The sequence below is a fragment of the Sander vitreus genome, chromosome 23 (assembly GCF_031162955.1).
Source record: "Sander vitreus isolate 19-12246 chromosome 23, sanVit1, whole genome shotgun sequence".
NCBI lineage: Eukaryota > Metazoa > Chordata > Actinopteri > Perciformes > Percidae > Sander > Sander vitreus.
In genome coordinates this window covers 11,130,211-11,153,614 of record NC_135877.1, presented here as the reverse complement: position 1 = coordinate 11,153,614, position 23,404 = coordinate 11,130,211, and the positions used below count along the sequence as shown (strand labels likewise).

Sequence of the window (23,404 nt, the reverse complement as noted above, 5' to 3'; positions counted from 1 at the left end):
GGCGGGCAAAGCAGAGAAAGGGGAGGTAACCTTTTCCCTTATGACGTCATAAAGGGAAGATTCCACATTGGCCCATCTGAGCTTTCATTTTGGCCCATCTGAGCTTTCATTTTCTTAAAGGCAGAGCAGGATACCCAGGGCTTGGTTTACATCTATCGCCATTTCTAGCCACTGGGGGACCATAGGCAGGCTAGGGGCACTCACATTAATGTTATAAAACCTCATAAAGTGATTAGTGGACCTTTAACAGTGACATTTGGCATCTGAATCGAGTAACGGGTTACATTTCATCATTCAAAAGATTTAACATGCCGTCAAGAAAGGAATTTGGAAGCCAAAGGTCTTCACTGATCGTCAACTAGCACCACCCACTGTGCTGGACACCAACACACAACTTTTCTCAAAGAAAAACTTAACTACCAACTCTATACACGATGTGATTGGCCTGAACAGAGTTTGGTTTTTCCAGCTCGCAAGCCAACGGAGAGTGCCTAGATCCCCCCTAAATTTGCTGCCACTAGGGTGCGTCTACATTTTTAGGCTAGTTTTGGGCCCCAACACCATTTAAAACCAGGATTATTCATTTCCCTGCTGTCAGTAAAGGACTCAAACACAGACCAGATTACAATTTAGCAGAACTTGTTGTTAAAGTCATATTGATCATTTATTGCTTGTCAGATGTTGGATAAAATACAAGCCTACTCTTGAATTGTTCCACTCACTAAACCAATAAACCTTAAAGTAGATTAGTACAAGTCTCACTACATGACTTCCAGATTGGTGTTTAAATTAGGCCTGCCAATTTGGCATGAGAAACAAAGACAGTTATATCCTGGATGTAAGCATTGTCAGCTCAGTTACTTAAGTTTGACTGTTGTCTTGGCAGGAAGTAATTTTAGGCAACGTTCAGCCTTAAAGGTGATTTGAAAAGTGACTTCCTGTTTACTGTGTTGCATGTAAACGTGGGTAATTGTTTCTTAGTGCAGTCACAGATGTTTTAAATCACCTTGATGAGCAACCAACCTGCAGCTACAGTATAGGTCATGTGTAGCAGCACAGTACCCTCTAGTGTTCACAATTAGGTAGTCCACAGGATGATTTAAGGAAGACATTCACATCCTATATGTACATTTGTGACCATGTAAGACTTTATTATGTAGTCACAGCAGCAGCAGCAGAGGATCACTGCTCATCATAGTGGCACCACAAGAGGTGGGTGAAATACTAAGAGTCTTATATGTTATAATAGAATCAAAGTCTTTGCCAGATTTTCCAAAGTTGTACCGGCAGAGTGAAGCATGACAAAAAATACCACAAAAACAACGTTGTGTTAAGGATATCGTGGTTGAGGGCAGTAGGTGTTGAGGATGCTTGGAATGTTTATATGTTGTGGTAACTAAGTAACCACCGCATTAATGCTTTAGTCTTTACATTCCGCATCTTTGTATCTGCTTCCATTTCCCAGTGGCAGCCTGATGCGTATCGGAAACCTGATTTGTTCTACGGACGTGCGTAGATGGTTGAGTTAGGCAATGACCTTGATTGGTTGGGGTCAGGGCATAGGACCTGAACAAATTGGGTTTCCGGTACAGATCGGGTAGTGACATCCCCTTCTCCAACATTTATGAAGAAAAGCGTCCTTCACCCTCTTCCCTGTCCTATCCACGTTTAAATCAGCAACATGTCTTCTTCTCTGGTGATGTGTAGGCAGCTACTATGTCATTAACCGGCCGAGAGTTAGCCCGGAGAAGAACTCGAGGTGTGCTGTGGCTCTCTGAGTCCTCCTGCTGGACATTGAGGCCATTACGAGACATCAGCTCTCTGGCCATCAAGGTGAAAGCTTCTTCCACATTCTGACTCTCCTAGACACAGAGAAGGAGACACAGAGGGGGAGACAGAGGACTTAAGATAACCTTTTTTACCAACTCCTCTGTGTTTTACACAAGCGAGTATACTCATTACCTTTGCAGATGTTTCTAGAGCAGCCAGTACATCTTTCTCCTTTGCCAGATTGCAGGCTTCCTCAAACGGAACCTGACGTTCCTGCTCCAGGTCACATTTGTTACCTACATGGAGACAATCAGGGAGCTGAGAGATGCAAACAATACCTGAAAATAGGCGTCTGTATTGCCAAAGTTCTGTTAATAATTTTATCAATGTACCTAATTTACATGCTAAGGCCAATATTTCAACACACTTAAGTGTACACACAGTAGGCTACTGTAAGTACAACTGCAAGACACAAGTTTTTAAGTGGAATGTAATAGCAATTATCCAGTGAATTTAAAACTTGAAGTTTCCACACTTGTTGACCTTAATAAGAGAATTAAATTTGACTTTTTGTCCAAAACCTTTGTTCACCCTCTTATACAAATCACTTCAAATGCAGTCATACTGTATTCATGCACCTCACATGTTTACATGTTAACATCCACACACACCTATGATAACCAGCACTACACTGGTTGCTCCATAGAGCTCCACCTCTTTGATCCAGTGAGCCACTGAGTCAAAGGTTGGGCGTCGCGTGATGTCATAGGCGATGATGGCACCGTGAGCGCTGCGGTAGTAGCTCTGGGTGATCGTACGGAACCTCTCCTGACCTGCCGTGTCCCACACCTGCATCTGTTACCCACACAGACAAGAACAAGGAATCAGCTTTAACAGCTGTATGGATTAAATACACATGGCTGTATGTATGGCGTATATACACATAAATAACAAAATGACAATGACAATAGAATATGACAGTTCACATGCACCCACATACACTTATGGGAAATAGGGTTTCAGATTCCTTGTGTCCCTCTGCAGAATATTCCCTGGGCATCTGACAGACCATGTTCACATAGTAACAGCTGTCATGGCAACCAATCTGAACTCATCAAACAAGACCATTGTTTTCTATGCCAATGTTGAAGATTGTGAACCTTCTACTGTCAACTTGTATTCATCTAGACAAGCTTAAAAACCAGATCATAATAGAACTTTTTTTTAACATTGTATTATGCTTCTAGGCTATCAAATGCTGACTTTCTACATGTAAAAACTGTCAATGATACTCTGGAATTAAAAGGAAGAGGAAGAAGTGTGGAAGTTACAGTTAGGCTTATGATGTAGATAGAGTAAATAATTCCTCCTGATTTAAAGTCCAATTGATGACTTGTTTGTTGAGATGAGATAGCATGCAATGCTTTTTTATTCTTTATTTTTTATCTATTTAGGATTGTCAACAGAATAATACAGTTGGTGTAGGTATGTTTGTGTGTGTGTGTGTGTGTGTGTGTGTGTGTGTGTGTGTGTGTGTGTGTGTGTGTGTGTGTGTGTGTGTGTTAAGAGACATCTATGTTTAAGACAGGCAGAGGCTGCAGATCCTGTGTCTACCCATTGATCAGTACAGATTATCAATTACACATGAATGATGAACTGATGGGTATTTTAGATGAACTTTATGGGTATTCCGACTACCTGGGCACTCGGGCCAAGGGTAACAAACAATGCTAGAATAAATAGATGTGGATGTAGGGAGGGGCCCATAGAGAATGCCTTTGTGCAGTGCCCAGAATTTTGTGCTACGCCCCTGACCGTAAGTACTCAAGTAAGATAATGTACTTGGTAAGTTCAGATTTTAAACATAATGTAATGCTAAGAAATTAAAAAGCAACTAGTATGTCTTGATATACAAAGTACAATTTGTTCAATGTGATTTCTCACATTTATCACTGTCCACCTAAATCATTTAGTTCCTTTTCCATCTTAATGATGGAAGGAAGTAATTCCAGGTTTATTTTTGTCTGCACAAAAGCTCAAGCAGAGCAACCTGAAGGACAGGTCTTTCATGTGAGCATCTGGTCTGACTGGTTTTTGACTGAGTCTAACTGACACTGTAATCCAATGACACCTCTCACTATGTAGTGTAATTTATCCCAAGGCAAGTCCACAAAGTTGTACAAAGTCACATCGGACAGAAGTTGCATTTTAGAAATGATGCCATACTTTGTTAATATTCATAATATTTTACCAAAAGGCCCGTGCTCTGCAGCCTGTCACTGTCAGAGCCAGCTGGCTCTACAACAGCATTGATAGGATCCAGGCATTTAGCAGGGATTACTGGAGCATAATCACGGTTTCTGAAGGGTTGACCTTGTTAAATTTAAGACATTTTGATCCCACATGGATTGCCATTTACTACCTGTTTCAGAGTGGGGCCAAAGTATGAAAATATGATGGAAAACAGTAGGGATGATATGGCTTAGCATTAGCTTGCTATTGCTTAGCTAAGCTGTTAGCATTATTGCATGACTGTATCACATTATGTTTCATACTCCCTAGAAGCAGACAACAATTATTCCTAATGATATCATTGAATTGGGACCTTGACCCAGATAAGCCACATAAAACAGATGCATGGATTAACATGTAAGTGTTTTATACCTAACATTACTGCCTTTATCATTTAATACCTTATAAGGATTTTGAGGAAACTGAATTCAATGCTTTTAGGGCTTTTCAAGACCTGAAGATAGGCTGATCATTTGCTCTAGTCACATCTAAAAGTCCTTCTTACTTTGCCTTGTATCTACAATCACATGCTGGTAGGCCCAATTGAAAATGACTGAATCTATGGCTAGTTTCACAGAAAGGTCTGCATATGGGAGATTTGATGTTCTTCATATTCGTATCACCACCTCCTCAACACACACATGACCTTACAGACTTCATAATTAAGGCTGTATGTCCCTCAACATCCCTCAACACACTCAAACACACCACATGCAGTGCCAACCTTAACTTTCTTCCCATCGATATCCACGGTCCGTACAGTGAAATCCACTCCGATGGTGTTTTGCTGTTTCTCTGAGAAAATCCCTGACTTGAAATTCTGAACCAGGCAGGTCTTTCCTACGTTAGAGTCTCCGATCAGGATGATCTTAAACAGCAAATCAAAAGAGTCATCATGCTCAGGTCCTGGGGTCTGCATGGTGGAGGTAGAGTAGAGTATTTTACTGTGGATGTGAATGTGTAGGAATGAAGGAGATGACCTCCCCTTGTACTGTAGATCACTTGGAATGTTTGGACTTTAAGGCCAAGAGATGATTTGTTATCTTTACTCTTGAATAAAGGCTGAGTCATTGAAAAGAAAATGGATCCCAAAATGCATTTATGTTGAGAAGTTTCATTTAAAAAATGACTCCACTGCTTCTCCTCCCAGTGAAAGCTACAGTTGGTCACAAGGCTATATTTCCAGCAGCAGGGTAAATTTAGCTACATTGGTCCACATGTAGCCTGTAAAACCAGTTTAGGGTTTAGAAAGTTTGTTTGTCAAGATGTAAAATGATGCTGTTCAAATGTTAGAAAGCACCTGATAGTCCATTTACCGCACCAATATTTTTTAAATAGTCTGAAATTTGAACATTTTAGAGTGTACACATTGTGAAGTACACAGCACACAAGCAGCAACTTGGAAGAATTAACTGTCTGTTTTCAGTGGCTTAAAAAATAAAAGGTAATTTCTTTATAATTCTCTCCATGCTCTCTAGTTCAGGCTGTCTCTCCCCCCTCTTGTGCTCTTTCAGTAGGACAAAACTGCCTCAGTTTCTGCTGCTCCTTTCAGCTCCTTCTCAGGTGTTGACCCACTTTGTGACCCAGAGCAAAAGAACGCACATCACATCCTGTTTGTCCTCTTGCACAGGTTCTGGTAAGCCGTCTGTCGAAAGGAAAAAAGCAACTTCCTTTAAATAAAATGTAATTTAAAAAGATCCTTGTCTGTAATCCAGGCTCCTGTTCAATACACCTGCTGTTCTTTCACTCACGTGTCCGTTTCTTTTTTCCTACACCAGCTTCTGTTACTTACTTTTACTTTTCCTGTTTTTACTGATTTATAGCCTCATGCGTCTCTCTCCCTCTCTCAATAGCACCTGTGGAAACAATAGAAACCCGCCCTACCTGTTATAGGGAAGTAGCCCAGCCCCATTATGGCTGTGGGATCCTGGGAAATGCAGTCATTGTGCCAGTAAAAATGCAACAGTCAAACTAAGGAGTGCAAACTCATTTTGACGCAAGGATTCAAAATGAAGTTCTGCCAATTTCAACAATGACCAGTCAAACTCAGGAGAGTTACTTTGCACACTCTCAGCTGTCATGGTGGACTAGACAGTAGAGACAAATACGAGGGGGATTACGTCTCTTGTCCACTATAACTTGTGTTCAAATGAATCGGCAATGGATGAAAGTAGTGGGCCTCCAAAAGAGATGCATACAATAAGAAAGACACAATAGCTTCATAATAAGGACTGTATGAGGTCACTGAGGTCATGTCCTCTGTATTTTCATAGGCAATATAAATGTGTGAGTTTTGTAAACCTGAGTGGAGCTTACATTCTAAAGTTAGTGAGTGAGTAAGTATTTCTTAGACTCAACATGTTAACTGAATAGCTAATAGTTAACTGAATAGCCTAAATACAATAAAATAGTGTTTTTGCTGCTAAGGGGTGTGTTTTAGTAGCTCAGTATTTCTACGGCCCTGCTCATAATGCACACACCCATTGCACCTGAATCCCTTTGGCAGAACAACATCATTCCTGTGCGCTAATCCCCTTGATTCCAACATTTCCGACTGCACGTGAAAGCAGCACAGACCCCTCACCCAGTGCATCACAGTGACGTCCTGTGCGGAGAGATACTGTAGATGCCCTTACAGTCATAATCATAGCTTTATAGTCTTTATATTTGCTTTATGTAAAAGGTAGTTTTAAAGCCTGGGAGAGAAGCAGCAGCATGCATCGGAGCGCAGTGGTCGTGGTGGCGGATAAAATGAGCCTGAAAAGGCCGTTTATTTTTGCAAACGCTGTGCATATGGTAGGTATGGGCTATATTTAACAGTTTTAGAATGCAAATTAAGTCAAGAGGCCTATTTGATTGCCTTTTATAGGATATTTCTCTGATGAAATGTCTGATTTGATTGCTGTTATTTTGACCCAAATGCCTATAATTGCCCCCAAAAAGACTATGCTAGTGCTAACGTTATATCTGTCTCACATACAAACATGCAGCAGCGAATCCCCTCCATCAAAATGATACAATGTGGCCATTCCTGCAGTACATTTCAGTGCGAAATGTTTTAAGGTTATACACAAAGAAAGTGGAGGAAAGATCAAAAGACGCCATAGTGGTGGTAATAATTTGCTTTTACAAAGGATACCATAACGATTCTCTTCTATCCCTCCTCACACCTCCCCCCGCCCCCAAAAGAATGGCTTTAATGTCCTTATAATGCTACTTTTGACAATGTGTTTGTGTTTCTCAGCTGGGAGTTTAGAGTCATGTGGCTGTGATATTACTGTCCTGTAAAGGTTATATCTTAATCTTGGATAGCTGTGCTACTGCCATCCATTAGCACTTAAATAAACTATAAAAAACATTAAAACATTTAAGGTGATACTTTTCCAATGGCTGACAAAATACCATATACAGATTGCAAACAACGTTCGAGACACTGACATTGTAAAACTTGTAAAACATATTTTTATATTTCTTTCTCCAAAGGCTCTGTGCTCCTTCATGTTGACGATGACAGTAGCTTGGCATAGAGACCTCATACAAACTGGCAAAGTAAGACTGACTTCACATGTTCTTCTGAGCGGATGACAATTATTTCCTAAGCAGATATTATTTATCAGAGGGAAAAATGACTTCCATCTTGTCAGATTTAAAAAAAGGAACAAAACAGTTGCTGGGTCATCCAAGGAAAATTGGGGGATTATATAGACATGGCTTTACTTTCATCAATATTGCCTGAACACACAACAGCTGTGCCTTTTTTTATATTGTCTTTACTCTGGGCGACCTGAGTTTAAGCCCTCATATTGGCAAGAAGCTGCTAGTTGAAGTGTCCTTGGGCAAGACAATGAATTATCTTCAGGTGGTGACCCTGACCTTTGACCTCTTTTGTAGCCCTGCTATCTTGGAAATACATCTGTGACAACGATATAATATTAAGTAACATACATAAAATGATAATTGTTGATTAGGGCATTTGCCAATCAATGTATCACTTTAACGCCAGTGTTATTTTTCTCCTCAGCTGGTGTCCAGTGTTTCTGTAGTGATAATGTACTTGGTAGAGATCGGCTGCCTGCTGCTCTCAGTGATTGGTGTGGTTGGAGCCTGTACAGGAAAGAGATGGTGTTTGATTCTGGTAAAAAAAACAAAAAAAACAGCTTCAGGTGTTTGTACTACCACTGTGTGTGTGTCCTTGTAATATTTTATTTTTGCCAGTGTAAGACAGTGTGTGTTCAAATGTGTTTTCTGCAAATGATATTTCTCTTTCACGTACTATTGTTGCTTTATGTGTGTGTGCAGTATGCAACTGGGATGGCAGCAGCCAGTCAAACAATAATTGTGAGAACAGCACTAAGTTACCAAGATGTTTATGAGGTATAGTACTTGAATGCCCTGCTTTTATGAGCAAATTCAGATTTTTAACATAATGTAATGCTAAGGAATTAAAAAGCAACTAGTATGTCTTGATATACAAAGAACAAATGTGTTCAATGTGATTTCTCCCTCCTCAGAAACGTGTGGTCCGCGAGGAGTCTAAGTTGCTGTCCATGATGCCACTTACTGGAACCAGCAAAGCCAACAGGACCCTGTTGTATAGTATTCAAAAAGAAGTAAGGAGCTCATTTATATTTATAAATATAAATGTATTTATTATATTATATAACTTGATGTTATAATTGCCCATACATTCCAGATAATACATTCCTCCTCCTTATAAGGTGCAGTGAAGATAGACAATAAATAAATAAAACTTTGAATGCTATTTTTGTCCACCACAAAATTAAATGGTGTGTCCCATTTGTCCATCTTTAAAAAGCTTATATATCTCAAAGAATATGTAAGCCATGTCTTTTATTATTTCTGCTAATATTATTCTTGTCTTTCTTCAATTTGGCATGTAACCATGCATGCATGTAAAAAGGAAGTAGTATGTTGAGCTATAGAGTCAGTTAGCTGTGGCCTAAGAATTAAGCCCCACATTTTGTGAAATTGGCACCATTAAAATTATTCAGAATTAGCTATTAGCAGTTCCTTTTTGCGGTGAACCCATGGGTACAGAAAACCATCACTGGATTTCTTTGATAAGAAAACTTGAAAATGTGATTATTCTTAGGCAAGTTCTAGAGTGTCTTTTCTATCATTTCTAAGCTTTATGGCTGTGTATTTGCGAGGGACATCAGAGATAATAATATCCTCAGAAAGTGCAAGTCACACAAAATTTAAAATACAATGTGCATCATGTCTGTGTGATAGTTTTAGTTTGATTCAGTGAACACCTGGACTGGGGAGGCACACCTCATAGCTTAAATACCTCTAGTTAGCCAACTTGTGCTCACCTCGGACTACGGCTAGCTTAGGAGTGTTTTTAGGGCATTTTCTTGGCCATCTGAGGCAAAAAGATACTAGCTCCCACATTCACTGTTAAATAGAAGATTCAAAGAAAAAGAAATCTAGAGAGGCTGCCTAAAGAAGACAGGCACACACACACACACACACACACACACACACACACACACACACACACACATATTTGGTAGAGTTTAGTAAAAACTTTAACCCCCATACACAGACACATAAATCACACACAGCACCCAGGTGGCAATCAAACATGAGTGAAGCCACACCAGCAGTATATGTAGTCTTTGGGGCTTGGCCGGGAAAGCAGGTCTGTCTTATCTTTAAGAGGTATCTGCCTACCCTGCCTTGGGGGAATCATTTCCTGTACAAATCCAGCCAATACATTAAAAGGTCATAATTTGTACTTTAAACATGTCTATGTGCCTGTTGTATGTTATATTAGACATGCCACCAGAGGTCTTTTCAAAGTTCCTAGATCCCGAACACAATCAATGCAACGTACAGTAGTGTATCGAGGTATGGTTGCATGGAACTCACTTCTGGCTGAGATTGCTAAAGCGCACAATAAATCAAGCTTTAAAAAACAAGTAAAGCAACATCTAAGGGCCCTAAGCCTGTAACCATATTTTGTAACTACTTTTGTACTTTTTATGTATAGGAATATTTGCACATGTATATGTATACAAAGATGTTGTTGCATCTGCATTTAACTTTTCTATATTCAGTGCTTATGTATTTAGTGTAATATTTATAAGAGTATATGAAGAGGAATATCTATAGTTATATTTGCAAAAGAATAATACTAGTTATACTGCTCTTATTTTTATATAATGTGGCTGTTTTTTGTCTGAAAACGTCTTATCTGTTGTAATGTTTTATGTTTTGTGTGGACCCCAGGAAGAGTAGCTGATGTTCTGCATCAGCTAATGGGGATCCTAATAAAATAAAATATAATATAGTTTAATGCATTTTGTTCTGGTTTATCTGTTTTGAATTTACTTCTTACTTAGCGTGTGTGTGTGTGTGTGTGTGTGTGTGTGTGTGTGTGTGTGTGTGTGTTTGTCACTTCCAGTTTGAGTGCTGTGGTCTTATTGAAGGCTATAAAGACTGGGGCGCTTCCATCCCTGCCTCCTGTAACTGTCAATATCCAGGAAAATGCGTGAGTATCTTCCTTTATACTGTACAAGCAGACTATAAGATCACTCGTTAGGATTTCTGGTCCTGCAGCCTCACATTGCCTTTCAGTCAAGTAAGACATTTGAGGGAAACATTTTCTTGAATATGTGTTTGACTGGAGTACTACTGAAAGATTCTGCTAGTGCTAAAAAAAAAAATGCTTTCCTATAGCTTTCCTCATGAAAACAAACACACTGCAATGTAATCTGGCTTCAACTGAGCGGCATGACGACATGTCTGTTCTGCATATCAATAATACTGTATGCAAACAAAGAAATACAAGTGTAGCAACAGGCAAACATGTTTTTAAAAACTCCCCAGTCTATCTGTATTTAAACTACCCATTCAGTGAATGAAAGCTGAACCTTGAAGTAGCTCTACAAATTCAAATAAATGTTTACAGTGCGGCTGCAGATCACATTTTTGGAAGTAACATGTTATGATAACTGATAGGAGTGATGATCCAAACTAATGTAAAGAAAGACTAGGAACAGAATTATTGTTTACATTTTAATTTGCCCTCATTTTATTTATGTTGCACCCTCCTTTCACCAGTTTTGAGTGAAGCTCATTTTCCCCCTGGTATTTTTGTATACCTCACCAGATTCGACTACGGGGCAGCGCCACACTCGGGGCTCCAAAGAACCAGTATGTTTATCAAGAGGTAAATGATTTTAAAGATTGGTTTGAAAAAATGGTTCAGTAAACTCTTGTATTCTCTCTATTTTAATTTGAAATTACAACAGTGGTTCCCAACACTTTTGGTTGGTGGTGACCTCTCACGTTGAAGCAGTGTCTGCTTTTAGAGGTCCCGACCCCAACGTTGGGAAAAACAGTACAGTTTCACAGTACACTTCAGTAGGTGTAATCTGACAGTGGAAGACAGAAAGGCCAAATGAATCACAGTATAGCCAGATAAGTTATTTCTACATTCACATTGTAACTGCTTTTGCCACCACATTAACAATAAACCTGCACTTTATTTTCACAGCCTTGCCTACATGTGTATGTTTCTGAACTGAAGCTTGCATTCTCATTGACGATGGCTGTTCAATTCGGAAGTGGAGTATTTTGGGTATGTGTTATTTTCACACATTAATATGTTTGGTAGGACTTTATGGGCTTTATAAGTTGCATTAAACAAATACATACGGATACTTCTTGTCACGAAGCAGACATATTACACAAGGGTTCTGTTCAGATTTGATCCCAGATCAGCAGAAAATCATCATGCTTGTAACTCTTGCTGCTTCCCTTCCCCAGGTGGTTCTACTGGTCATGAGCATCAAGCTGATGGGCCAGATAAAAAGGAAACAGGAGTTCATGGCTCTTCTCCTAACAAACAGATATGTTCCTGGTGCCTTCTAGTCACCTCATATGTTTTGATACACACTTTAAATTATTATCATAAGCATACCTGATTTGTATTTGCACATTATGCTGTATACCATAACCTGGCTTTTTTGTGCTATAGCAACATATGTTGGCATCATAATTTCGTGTCAATGCATGTAACTGATATTGAAAAGTAATATACATACATAGATCAATTTCCTTTGTCCTACTGCTGTAAAAACATTGCAATTTATTGAAATTAACTATGTTTAATAATCAGCACATTTTCAAATGCTTTTGTCATATATCTGAAATTATGTTCGAAATTATTATATCTTACCAAGCATTAACCAGACATCTGTTTTCTTTGAGTAGCTAGACCTGATCCCAGAATTTTGTTATTTACAGTAAGTGTTGTCTTATCTGGATAATATTCAGATATTATTAAATCCATTTCCTTTATACCTGGATACATCGCTGAGTCTTTGGAAAGACAGATATGAATATAATTGCATCTACTGTACCTACTACTTTATCAATTAATGGGTTTAATTTAACTCTTGTCGACTGGACCAACTTCTTTTAAGCACACATTTACATATTCATACTTGTCTAAAACTCACTCATTGAATTTTCAGCATTAGAGCAACCAATAATCTTTGAACAAATAATAATATAAATAACCCTTATGTAGCACATTTCATAAACAGTGTTTACAAAGTGCTTTGATTGAAATATAACCATGTATTTATTATTGAGCAATGTATTTCCTTGGATAAATAATCAGGTTGGACGACGGAATGAGCCACAGCTCTCATTGGGACAACAGAATGTCTTGATGCCTTGTTATGCACAATGTATATTTGAAACTTCATCACTCCATTAAGTTGTTCTTAAGGCATATTTAGTGGGTAAATGATACCCACTAGGAGGAGAGGGGATTCTGTTTAGTTGCACATTAAGTAGACATGCAGTAAATCCTCAACTATTTCGCCTGCAAAAGTTTGATTTCAAGGTTTGGAGACATTTTGGCAAGGCCACTGCAGACAGGTTGTGAGAGGCTCCTGTAGGAAAACGCGTCAACAATATTCTTGCAGAGACTGTAATGTCCCGACTGATGCCACTCTCACCAAAGAAGCCTTTACGCCACATCACTCCTAAAATGACTTGCTGCATGAGCTGCCTGCGGTTGAAATGTCATCCTTGACTGATACATTGTCATATGAATTTCATCTGACACAGCAGATCCAATGTCTACCTGTGCACTTTAACCATTAATGCCTAATATACAATATACTCTTGCCAAGTATGGTATTGTTATTTCTGTTATACACTGTTTTTATTTATTTATGGAATGAACTAATGTAATATTTTGTAAATAGCAGGAATAAAATGTGATTCTTGTTCCTTTGATGTTTTATTTTGATTGATATTTTGTTTCTTAGAGCTGAAAAACTTACATTTAGTCAAGTAACCTACTGTACAATTTAGTGGTACTTGTACGTAGGTGTTTCCATTTCATGCTACACTAGACTTCCACTCCACTACATTTTAGAGGGAAATATTGTACTAACTTTACTCCACTCCACTTTTCGTAATGAAGTATTGCTACTTCTTTCACCACTGCTCAGTTTATATACGAAAAAAAAAGACATTTCAGCATTACTTGTTTTTATTAGAAGTTACACATCCTTTCATGAATATTGTTTCATTCAACATGTCCTTTTACTGATTTAAAAAAATGTCCTGATGTACTTAAAAAAAAACGGTCCCAGGTTACAAACTCACAACAGTCTCCACAAATGCAAACAAGGAAACAGACAAAAAAAATCAATATAAACACTGCAGCTGTTACATTTCTTTGTCATGATGCCAGTAAGGTTACACACTTGACATCTCATTGGGAGGTGGAGGGACAGGCATAAGCGCTTGTACTTTCCAGTACATTTTCCTTTTTTTTAATGCAGGCGGTGTCACAGAGGTGTTTTATAGGACTTTGGATTTGCTTCTTTGGCACCCAAAACGTAAAATACATTATTAGTTGCTTCCCTGCTATCTGTACTCCCGTCTCCTACCATAAACTGAAGCATCTGATAAACTTTGTCAAACTATGACTATTTATATGAACATTTGGTCAGTTGTTCACATGACTATAGTCATTTTTAATTGCTTTGGCACAAAATGCACTGCTGATGCTGGTGCTGGGTGAAGGGATTGCTACACACTGGTCTCTGGACAGGCGGGGTTAAGTAGACAGGGAGGACTGGTCAGGTGCTCTCAGTTACGTTGTTAGCACCTCAGCCACGACCTGCAGGTGCACAAGCAAACAACAGTACAAGGACGCAAGGCAACAGGCTCTGGACCGTCATACATGCCATACCAATAGACGTACCAATCACATCCTAAAACTGTACTTATTGCAAGTGCTCCAGCAGCTTCTTTAATCAAAATGTAATTTAACAAAATTAAGAAAAAAACCCTGTAAAAGCTCCATTACATCCATTTCATCTTCTTTATTTAAAACAAAGAAAATACTTACAGTCTTCACAGTACAGTATGTGCTGTTTCTGACCATAGCCCACAACTTTACCATTGTAAAAACATGCATCTTCCGGGATGACAAAAATGAATAAAAGGTTTAATGGTTTAGATGGCAAAACAAATACATATTACCCAAACAAATACATTTAAGAAAAAAAATTAAAATGTACAAATTTTTCATGCAACTTCAGTTGTTCGAGGCAACTTCTGATATATTCAAACATCATAAAAACACTATGTATCGTACCAATCCCAATCAGGTGTACTCTGCAGCATCTGTCAGAGCGGTGTAGTTGCCTGCTTTAGCCTGTGGACTGTAGACCACTACAGGGATATCTTCCTTCTTATTCAACCGACATAAGATGAAGATGCACAACACCACTGACAAAATCTAAAAGGACAGAAAACACAGTTTTTTCAGGGTTTCTGCATGTTTCACCAAGTCAAATTTAAGACTTTTTAAGACATTTTTAAGACTGTTATGAATGCAATTTAAGACCTATATCACGACATCAAAAACAAAGTCAGAGTCTGGAAACATCGTCTGAAACAATTCCCTGATTTCCTCATTGGCATTATAGGACTGGTGTCTAGATTGGCTGCAATATAAGTTGCATGTTGGTCTCATTTGTAGTTGTAATACAGCAAATTATATTTGGACTAGCGACAGAAAGAACTACAACACCATGGAATATAAAAAAACATTGTAAAGCGCTGCTGGAACATTTCAATGAGCATTAGAGGTAGCGTTACACTGACGTAAGGAAATTAAGACCTGTTTAAAAGAATTCGAAGACCTAGAACACAATAATTTTTAAGGCCTAAAATTTTTATTTTGAAATTGTTTACTTTTTTAGACTTTTTGAGACCCCCCGGGAACCCTGTTTTTACTTTGTATTCTTCATCACTGTTATATTGCTTTAAGAAATTAGTCAGGAGGGTATTGCTTTTTTCTAAGTCAAGGCGATGGTCCATTGAAAATGTTGAGTAAGTTGGGGAGGGCCTTGCTTTTTTTTTTTAAAAGTAAACCTTAAGGTTCAGCCACACTTCCCACCTCAATAATACTGGCCATTCCCTTAAGGGAAACAAATAAATGTGAATCAAAATACCCCAAAGCTCCAGAACAGCTGCCAAATGGACCTTGAGGTGAGATTGTTTTGTCAGTTGCTGTTTCTGAGATAAGAAAATGAACTTTTAACCTCCACTTTTAAGCCCTAATGGAAGAGACTTTTTGAAGTGCTCAGAAAACTATGGCAACTTGAACATCCAGTGTCATGACTCCTCAATATAATCAAAAGCTCCAGAAGAGCTAGTCCAGATGAAATGATATCAATAGCTGTGAATAATGGTTAATGTGTGGAGAGAGCTGGAAAAGTGTAAAAGAAGACCAAGGGATTGAGTAGATAAGGTAGAGTAGATAAATATATAGGCAAAAACATAGACTGACAGTACATACCCACAATAATGTGATGCCCAGAATTATGCCACATAGAGTATGCATGCTCTCCATCTGATGTGCAATCAATAATGGAATGCATGACTGAAACAGGAGAGCAGATCAGTCAACATTGCTTCATTTTAAGGGGTGAGAAGCCAAAAAGGCTGGAAACCAAAGTTTTAGACAACAGAAAGAATATTTTTTTAGAAACGTAAGAGTTCTTAGAATGTATTAGGATATTACAAGTATTACCTTTCTTATTAGGAGGCTTCGTAAAAACAGCCACATGTAGCAATGCACAACAGTGTTCACTAGACCTGCAGCGTTTCATTAATTAGTGCCCCTATCGGTGGCAGGAAAAACGACACATAAGAGCATTTTCCGTTCAAATATCTACAAAAGTTTGGTTGAGTTTAGACACAAAAACTACTTAGTTAAGTTTAGAAAAAGATCATGGTTTGGGTTCAAATCAAACGTTACTTCACTTCCGGTTACGCATGTGACGCAAAACTTGATGGAGCTCAGTTTGTTCTGTAAAGTTGAAAAAAAAAAAAAAAAAAAATCGCTGTCTACTTTTATTTCCAGACGGACTCAAATTTGCGTTTTCTAGGATGGTGAAGGAATGTCCCGTCCTACTCTGCCTCTGATTGGCCAGCACTCGTTGCCTTGTTGGTTGGATTGGATAGGTTTAGGCATAACGAGTGAGATTGTCAAGATGCAGAGTAGGGCAGAATAGGCAGAACATTCCTTCGCCAACACAAGTTCGCAAACGGGACACAAACCCTGGTCTCCTGGATGAAAGTCCTCTGTTTGTTTGACCCATCCACCATCCTAAACTACCTCCTTACGTGGAAATTTGGCACTCTTAGACCTCCTGCACACTGCCTGCGTGGCGTTTCTGTTGTGTGTCAGTTGCGTGGCGGCTGTGTGGCGTTTTCTATGTCTTTGCACACCAGAAACGTGTCTGACGCGGCTAGCCTTGTCTGTACACATGTATGTTTCCCATTGATAAAATTAAATACCATGTTAAACATAAACATATACTGATTTGATTACGGCAAAGACAACATCGGCAGTATTGATGGCAAAATAGGCTACAGAATATTTTGTTCTGTATTGACAGGTGCAATATTTGAAAATCGATAATTATTATTATTTTTTTTTAATTACATTCATATCTGCATTTATGTCAAAACCTAGAGACTTTCAAACATCAAAATGTAATTTATTAAATGTATTTGTGTCAAAATGACATAAACATCTTTTCGTATTCTCTTTTGCCTGGAAACGCTTCCAACTTCGAGAAATTTCGGGCAGATACGACAACGTACACTCAAGTTAAAACAATTTCTTTGTTCATCGCTAAACACTCAAAATGACCGCCACGCCATGCCCACACTGATTGACGAAAAGTTTTTCTTTTAATAACTTTTCATCTTTAAGGTGTTGAGATGGTACAGACCAAATTTGAAGTCCGCCGGATGAAATCTCTAGGAGGAGTTTGTTAAAGTATAGCACCTTGACTTTTAGGTCTACTTCCTGTTGCCACTAGGGGGCGCTATGACTTTAAATAAATATCGGCCTTTATTTGTCCTCAGGGTTGGACTCTTATGAATCCTGAAAAGTTTCGAGCCAAGTGGACAATGTACACTCAAGTTACACCCACTTCTTGTTTTGATGGCAAAACGCACAAAATGGCCACCCCGCCACAGCCACGCCCTATGACGAAAAGTTTTTCTTTTAACAACTTTTCATCTTTAATGTCTTAAGATGGCACAGACCGAATTAGAAGTTGATTTCGTTGAGTTTGTTAAAGTACGACATGTGGAAATGGCTAAATTCGCACTAATTTCGAACTTTGAAATCAAAATGGCGGACTTCCTGTTGGGTTTAGGGTATGGCTCCAATGATGTTTCTTGTACATCTTGTGATGTTACATATCTGTAACCAACTTTCGTGAGTCTACGTTAAACGCACTGCAGGGGCTCAATTTTTTTAACTTTGTAGGGGGCGCTAGCGAGCCATTTTTGTGCGCCTATTCCCGAAACCCTTAAAATACGTACATTTTCACCAGACTTGATGCAACCGCCAATTTTGGTGAGTTTTTGAATATGTTAAGCCCCTCAAAAAGCCAATTCATTTGCAGAAAATAATTCCTTCAGTTTCAATAGGGCCTTCGCCGCTGTCGGCGCTCGGGCCCTAAATATATAAAGATTTATGTGGCTGTTTTTCGGGGGGAGGACCGTCTCCAGTTTGCACGTTAACCTGTAACTGTAGAAATTAACATTTTAATTTGAATGTTTTTATTACCTCATTATAAATCATGATGGGCTGGTCATCAACCACATGCTCAAACAGATTGCTGTCTCTAGGAGCTGCCACCTAGAATACACACACATGAATCAGGGATCACCAGAGTTATTACAATTCATCCTGAGGGAAACATTAACGTGTGTACTAGATTTCACGACAATTCATCCAAAGATGATGATGAGATGAGACATTCCACTCTGAACCACAAACGTCAACCTCATAGTGGCCCTGACTTTTTCGCCATGTTAATCGATTCACAATGATAAACAGTATTCTTTGAGTTTTACCAATACGTACTATATATCAGTGGGTCTTGGTACACAAGAGGTTCAGAAATTGAGCTTTCATACTTACACATGGATTAGTGGACTCTTCACCACATAGGCAGGATTGTGGGATGTGGTAGCCCCAATCCAGGTAGCCCTGATCCAGTCCACAACACTGCAACTGAGAAGGAAGATACACGCACATTTGTTTTTGCATCCATATTTAGACAAATACTGCCCTCAGAAACACTTGTCCATGCCTTTGTCATCAACAGATAAGATTACTGGATTGCACTAGAAATGTAGTATTTTCTCTGTTCAACTGCAAGATGTTTTTGTTGTTGGTGGTGTGTGTATGTGTGCTGTCTGTCTGTGTTTTAAATTGGTTTATCACTTTAAAAAGCACTTGGAAATGCTTCTGTATGAGATTAAAAATAATGATTAGACAAAAATATCTTATAACTTATAACTTGAACGCATACAGAAACTCACACACCCCACACAAGGTTACCTACATGTATCTGTATGTCATCCATGGTGTCTATAAAGCTCTCAGTAGCATTATTCAGCGGCAGCTTACGTAGGTATTGCATCTTTAGTCCTTCAGCCATCTGCAACAAAACAAAGTAATATAAAAAATTAGACAACTAGCAATTTGAAAATATTACTGTATGTTTTTCAACTACAACTAGGCATGGCAGGTCTGTCAAGCTCTAGATTCTGCCACTGGCAAAACGGTATCTACCTGTAGACCAATACTCGTTAGCTACAGAGTTGGAGGGGGTGTCTTTTTTTATTGCTTTTCCAAAACCAAAAAACACAAAAGCAAAATGTAAGGAATGAATTAAACAGTGGGTTTATCAACGTTAACATTCGTAAATTGCACAAGGCCTGTAGCATTCTACCTACTGGTAACCTATATCAGGGGTATTATTGTAGCAATATCATTTGCAAATGTGTGTAGAGTTGTGAAAGTGTATTGTGATGCACTAATCTGTACTTAAAAAACTCAATGTTAACGGCCTTTTAAATTATGAGTAAAAAGTATATGTCTCACTACACGTGACTTTTGCTACACTCCTGCTGGGCCTGAGATTTGCCAATGTGTGTAGCGACTTATCGTTAACCGGTTCTATTTGCAATTTTAGCCAACAAAATTCACGTTGTAAGATAGAAATAAGAGGGCTACTTTTGTTTACTTAACTCATACCCATTGTTTCAAATATTACTACGAATTTCGAGGGGTAAATCAGCCACCATTATAACTGTAAATCGCATATATGCTATGCAAGAATGGTAAGCTAAAATGGACAGGCGTAGCAATAATAACTAAGTGGGGTGGGGTTGTGACTGTCACCTGATCTTTCCTGCTGTCTGACAGCACCCTAAAGTACTTCAAGGCACTTAATATAAAATAAATAACTAGAGCCTTTTCCTGTTGGTGTATTACTTAATCAGGAATGCATTTGTGATGCCAGCAATAGTCTATATATAGTCCATATTGTACTGGGTCTAAAAGAAATATCACATGGGACAACATATTTCAAAGTTAACTTTGTAATACCTCTGGTCGCACAGCCAGTCCAATAACTTCTATGAAAATCATGAACAGACACCCCAGGATCATTCCAACTGCAAACTGAGACACACACACACACACACACACACACACACACACACACATTTAGGACATTTATACTTGATTATTACTACTAGAGATGTTCCGATACCGATACCAGTATCGGTATGGGCTCCGATACTGCCTAAAACGCTGGTATCGGTATCGGAAAGTACTGGAGTTTATACACCGATCCGATACCGCATAATAAAGCCCTAAAGAAAATCTACGTTAAAGTAGTTTATTTATGTTCTTTTCCCGTTATAACTGACTGTCAAACTGGATAATAAAAGAAGGTTCTGGGGCGTTCATTGTTTGTGTTTGTTCATGTTTAACAAAGAGTTTAACCTGAGCCAGGCCGTACAACAAAGATAGAAATTATATCACATCCATACAGGGATAGTAGTATACAGTTGTTAAACCATAATAAAATATATGACACACTGGTATCGGATCAGTACTCGGTATTGACCGATACCCAAGTTCAGGTATCAGAATCGGTATCGGGAAGCAAAAAATGGTATCGGACCATCTCTAATTACTACTACTCATAACAATAAAAATGTGTTTTTCTTTACCCACCACTATAAGCGCCCACTTCTTCTCTTTGCAGGCACCATACACACCAGTGATGGTCAAGGCCAGCGTTATGGTGGAAATAATATACATGGCATGAATGGCTGTAAGCAACGTCTCTTCCACCTGTGGAGAAAACCAACAGAGAACCAGGTCAGCAGGCTTGGTGAACAGGGACAACAGCATGCATGCATGCTGCTGGAGTGTCTGAATTGTTGCTTCTAGTTCCTAAGGTCAATATCGGCAGTTTCTACACAGATTGCAACTATGTAAAAACGTTATGAATGTCAAGGTAAGTTTAGGCAAATATCTACAGTTATTCCGGTGCTAATATTTGAGTTGTGTGTTGTTCTTGAGGAAAATACACGTATAAAGCTTTCAATGGAAAAAAAGAAGATTTCAGCAGGAGTGACTTTTTGAATGAAGTTTGACAGGTCACCATTCAGTCACTGAGTATGCTATTACTGTATGTGTATGCATGCTAAAAAACAGCAATACGAATTAGAAATAAACTGAGGAGCTAACTTTAGACATACAACACATTTTGTAAAAAGCACCATAGTAGTGTTTTTTCAAGTTTTGAATTATGCATAATTTGCAATTAATTACAATTTTCAGATGCACGCTGTAGAGCTTTAGATTTGCAAGTTCATTTCTGTAGCAAACACTTAAAACTTGCTTACTTGTTTTGTCACTAGTCGAAGAATACATTAAAGAATACATTGTGGCAGGCTAAAACATGCCAAACCATAATATGATCTCTTGTATGAGAAGTTGTACGATAACTAAGTGTTACCTCTTCATTTTGGTGGTAGTATCCGTGGTTGAACAGAGTGCCTCCCAACAGCAAGGCACTGGCAACCTGCAACAGCAGCAACACACTTCATCATCATCATCATCTTCATCAGCATCACCTTCAGGTCCATACATAGAGTATAGGTCCAATGCATAGCAACATCGTTCATCGTGTAGTACAAAATAATTTGCCAGAAAATAGTTTCCACAGCCCAAAAAGGACGTCTTCAAACAACTTATCCACCCAACAGTTGAAATCATTAAGAAAGATTATGTTGCTCACACAGCATGTTAAGGTCCCATTGTGTAGTGAATGTACAGGCTCCTGTACTAAACAACATAGACAACCACCAGCCTCGCAAAAACAACAACAGTTGTACCTGGAGGACACAAGCAAAACCACATGTTGTAGCCTACTGTATGTAATAATAATAATAATAATAATAATAATAATAATAATAGTTATTATTATTATTATTATTAAGAAGAGAGAGGTATGCAGAATAAAAACTAAATTTGAGGTTATGAATCCATGCACATTCAGTTTTATGTAGACCATAATATTAAGTAAGCAGTCATGCATCAAGTTCCTGTTACTCTATAGATGGTTTTATTAGCTACAAAAAAGGTATTAATAATAACAAAAACTGCTTATCATCATCTGGAGAGATTTCTTTAGCTATTTACAATGTCCCCTTTATCCACTGGGGGTTCACTTTCTCTACTGAATATTTATTCCAACAAGTTTTGATTTTTCAAATTAAACGTCTGCATTTTCTTAAAACAAGCTCCACTTCCTCTCGTTTCTCTCGGCTACAACTGAAGCACCAATATAAGGCCAAATAAGATATCACACTTCTTTAATAGGTTGCTCTGAAAACAATTGAATTGAAATAATCGACTTGTAGATGTAAGCATCTGATACAACCACAGTTTGACGGATTATACGTTGAATAATCTACACTTACAAAGTGGCACCGGTTTCATTTGAGTAGCCTATGAACTGTTTCTGCAGAAGCAGCAGAAAGAAAAAAAAAAAACACTTACCGCGATCAAACTTATCACTATAACGTAACTTCGCTTCAAACAGACGTTCACTTTCCCCATGTTGTTGCGCTTAAACTCGCCGTCGATATTTGTAATGCCGTTTAAAGTTTTCCTAAATAGAAGTGCACGCTATGGAGATGTGTCTTTAATAGAGAGAGAAACTTCTCATCTTGTTGCGCGCACAGCTCCTTGGTGTTTGTGCATGGGCGTGTGGGAGGAAATCCGATGGTATTGGGTGAATGGCCCTGCCCATCTGGAGGGGCTGTATATGTGTGTGGGTGGAATTAATTAATATCATTTGTGGGGAAACAGTATCACAGATTGTTCATGAATGTGTGAAAAGTGATAGAATTGTTTAGTTTTTTTTTTGCTTTATAGGCACTTTGTGACTGGTCTGTAGCCCAGAATTAACTGCTCAGTGTGTTTAGACCCCAGGCCTTTAAGTTCAATTCAATTCAGTTTTATTTATACTATCAAATCATAACAAGAGTTATCTCGAGACACTTTACAGATGGAGTAGGACTAGACCACACTCTATAAGTAAGGTTTTGTTTTAAAGACACACTGTACGCCTACTATTACAATACTTATCAATGTACAATATGTATCGACAACAGCTTAGATAAATGAGAGCATGTTTACTGTAATGCTGTGAGTAGGACATAGTGCAGGTACTGCAAACATAAATCCAATGTATACTGTGACATTATAGTGCTGTTATGGATCATATAATTAGCAGAAAAGCCATCACTCAAGTCAAATGAAGAGGTTCTCAGTAATGCATGTAACCTCGTTATGACTAGTTACACCTTTACCATCAGCTGGAGTGGATATTGCAACAACACAATGATGGATATTTTAAACGTCTTTCTGGGCCAT

At 38.5% G+C, this 23,404-nt stretch overlaps 3 protein-coding genes across 5 annotated transcripts; 1 reads left to right on the top strand and 2 right to left on the bottom strand.

Annotated features, from left to right (window-relative positions):
- Positions 1–1,126: 1,126 nt before the first annotated feature.
- LOC144537682 (ras-related protein Rab-19-like) lies at positions 1,127–5,933 on the bottom strand. The gene is made up of 5 exons (XM_078281494.1): positions 5,855–5,933; positions 4,787–5,707; positions 2,442–2,625; positions 1,963–2,066; positions 1,127–1,862 (listed from the first exon to the last, which is right to left on the bottom strand). Exons 2-5 carry the CDS (start codon positions 4,979–4,981, stop codon positions 1,674–1,676), a joined length of 672 nt encoding a protein of 223 aa, XP_078137620.1. The 5' UTR covers positions 4,982–5,707; positions 5,855–5,933; the 3' UTR covers positions 1,127–1,673.
- Positions 5,934–6,641: 708 nt separating this feature from the next.
- Positions 6,642–13,335, top strand: LOC144512038 (tetraspanin-8-like). The gene is made up of 9 exons (XM_078242577.1): positions 6,642–6,858; positions 7,546–7,611; positions 8,084–8,197; positions 8,362–8,436; positions 8,574–8,672; positions 10,493–10,579; positions 11,201–11,260; positions 11,588–11,671; positions 11,860–13,335. Exons 1-9 carry the CDS (start codon positions 6,778–6,780, stop codon positions 11,962–11,964), a joined length of 771 nt encoding a protein of 256 aa, XP_078098703.1. The 5' UTR covers positions 6,642–6,777; the 3' UTR covers positions 11,965–13,335.
- A 250-nt stretch (positions 13,336–13,585) lies between these two features.
- Positions 13,586–22,737, bottom strand: LOC144512302 (tetraspanin-8-like). Of its 3 annotated transcripts, XM_078242967.1 has the most exons (9): positions 22,526–22,737; positions 21,480–21,545; positions 20,690–20,809; positions 20,054–20,128; positions 19,005–19,100; positions 18,578–18,670; positions 18,221–18,292; positions 15,929–16,012; positions 13,586–14,863 (listed from the first exon to the last, which is right to left on the bottom strand). In XM_078242967.1, exons 1-9 carry the CDS (start codon positions 22,583–22,585, stop codon positions 14,729–14,731), a joined length of 801 nt encoding a protein of 266 aa, XP_078099093.1. In that variant the 5' UTR covers positions 22,586–22,737; the 3' UTR covers positions 13,586–14,728. The 3 variants fall into 3 exon arrangements, with proteins under 3 accessions (XP_078099093.1, XP_078099096.1, XP_078099094.1); XM_078242970.1 differs by lacking the exon at positions 15,929–16,012; XM_078242968.1 differs by lacking the exon at positions 20,054–20,128.
- Between the last annotated feature and the right edge of the window lie 667 nt (positions 22,738–23,404).

Coding starts and splice junctions, on each gene's coding strand:
- LOC144537682 (XM_078281494.1), bottom strand. CDS start 4,981: ATGCAGACCCCAGGACCTGAGCATGATGACTCTTTTGATTTGCTGTTT. Junction 2,626..4,786: donor TCGATGGGAAGAAAGTTAAG/GTTGGCACTGCA, acceptor TGTGGGTAACAG/ATGCAGGTGTGGGACACGGC. Junction 2,067..2,441: donor TGTAGTGCTGGTTATCATAG/GTGTGTGTGGAT, acceptor GTCTCCATGTAG/GTAACAAATGTGACCTGGAG.
- LOC144512038 (XM_078242577.1), top strand. CDS start 6,778: ATGCATCGGAGCGCAGTGGTCGTGGTGGCGGATAAAATGAGCCTGAAA. Junction 7,612..8,083: donor ACCTCATACAAACTGGCAAA/GTAAGACTGACT, acceptor TTTTCTCCTCAG/CTGGTGTCCAGTGTTTCTGT. Junction 11,672..11,859: donor TCGGAAGTGGAGTATTTTGG/GTATGTGTTATT, acceptor TCCCTTCCCCAG/GTGGTTCTACTGGTCATGAG.
- LOC144512302 (XM_078242967.1), bottom strand. CDS start 22,585: ATGGGGAAAGTGAACGTCTGTTTGAAGCGAAGTTACGTTATAGTGATA. Junction 18,671..19,004: donor TGGATGACATACAGATACAT/GTAGGTAACCTT, acceptor CTTCCTTCTCAG/TTGCAGTGTTGTGGACTGGA. Junction 18,293..18,577: donor AAGAGTCCACTAATCCATGT/GTAAGTATGAAA, acceptor TGTGTATTCTAG/GTGGCAGCTCCTAGAGACAG.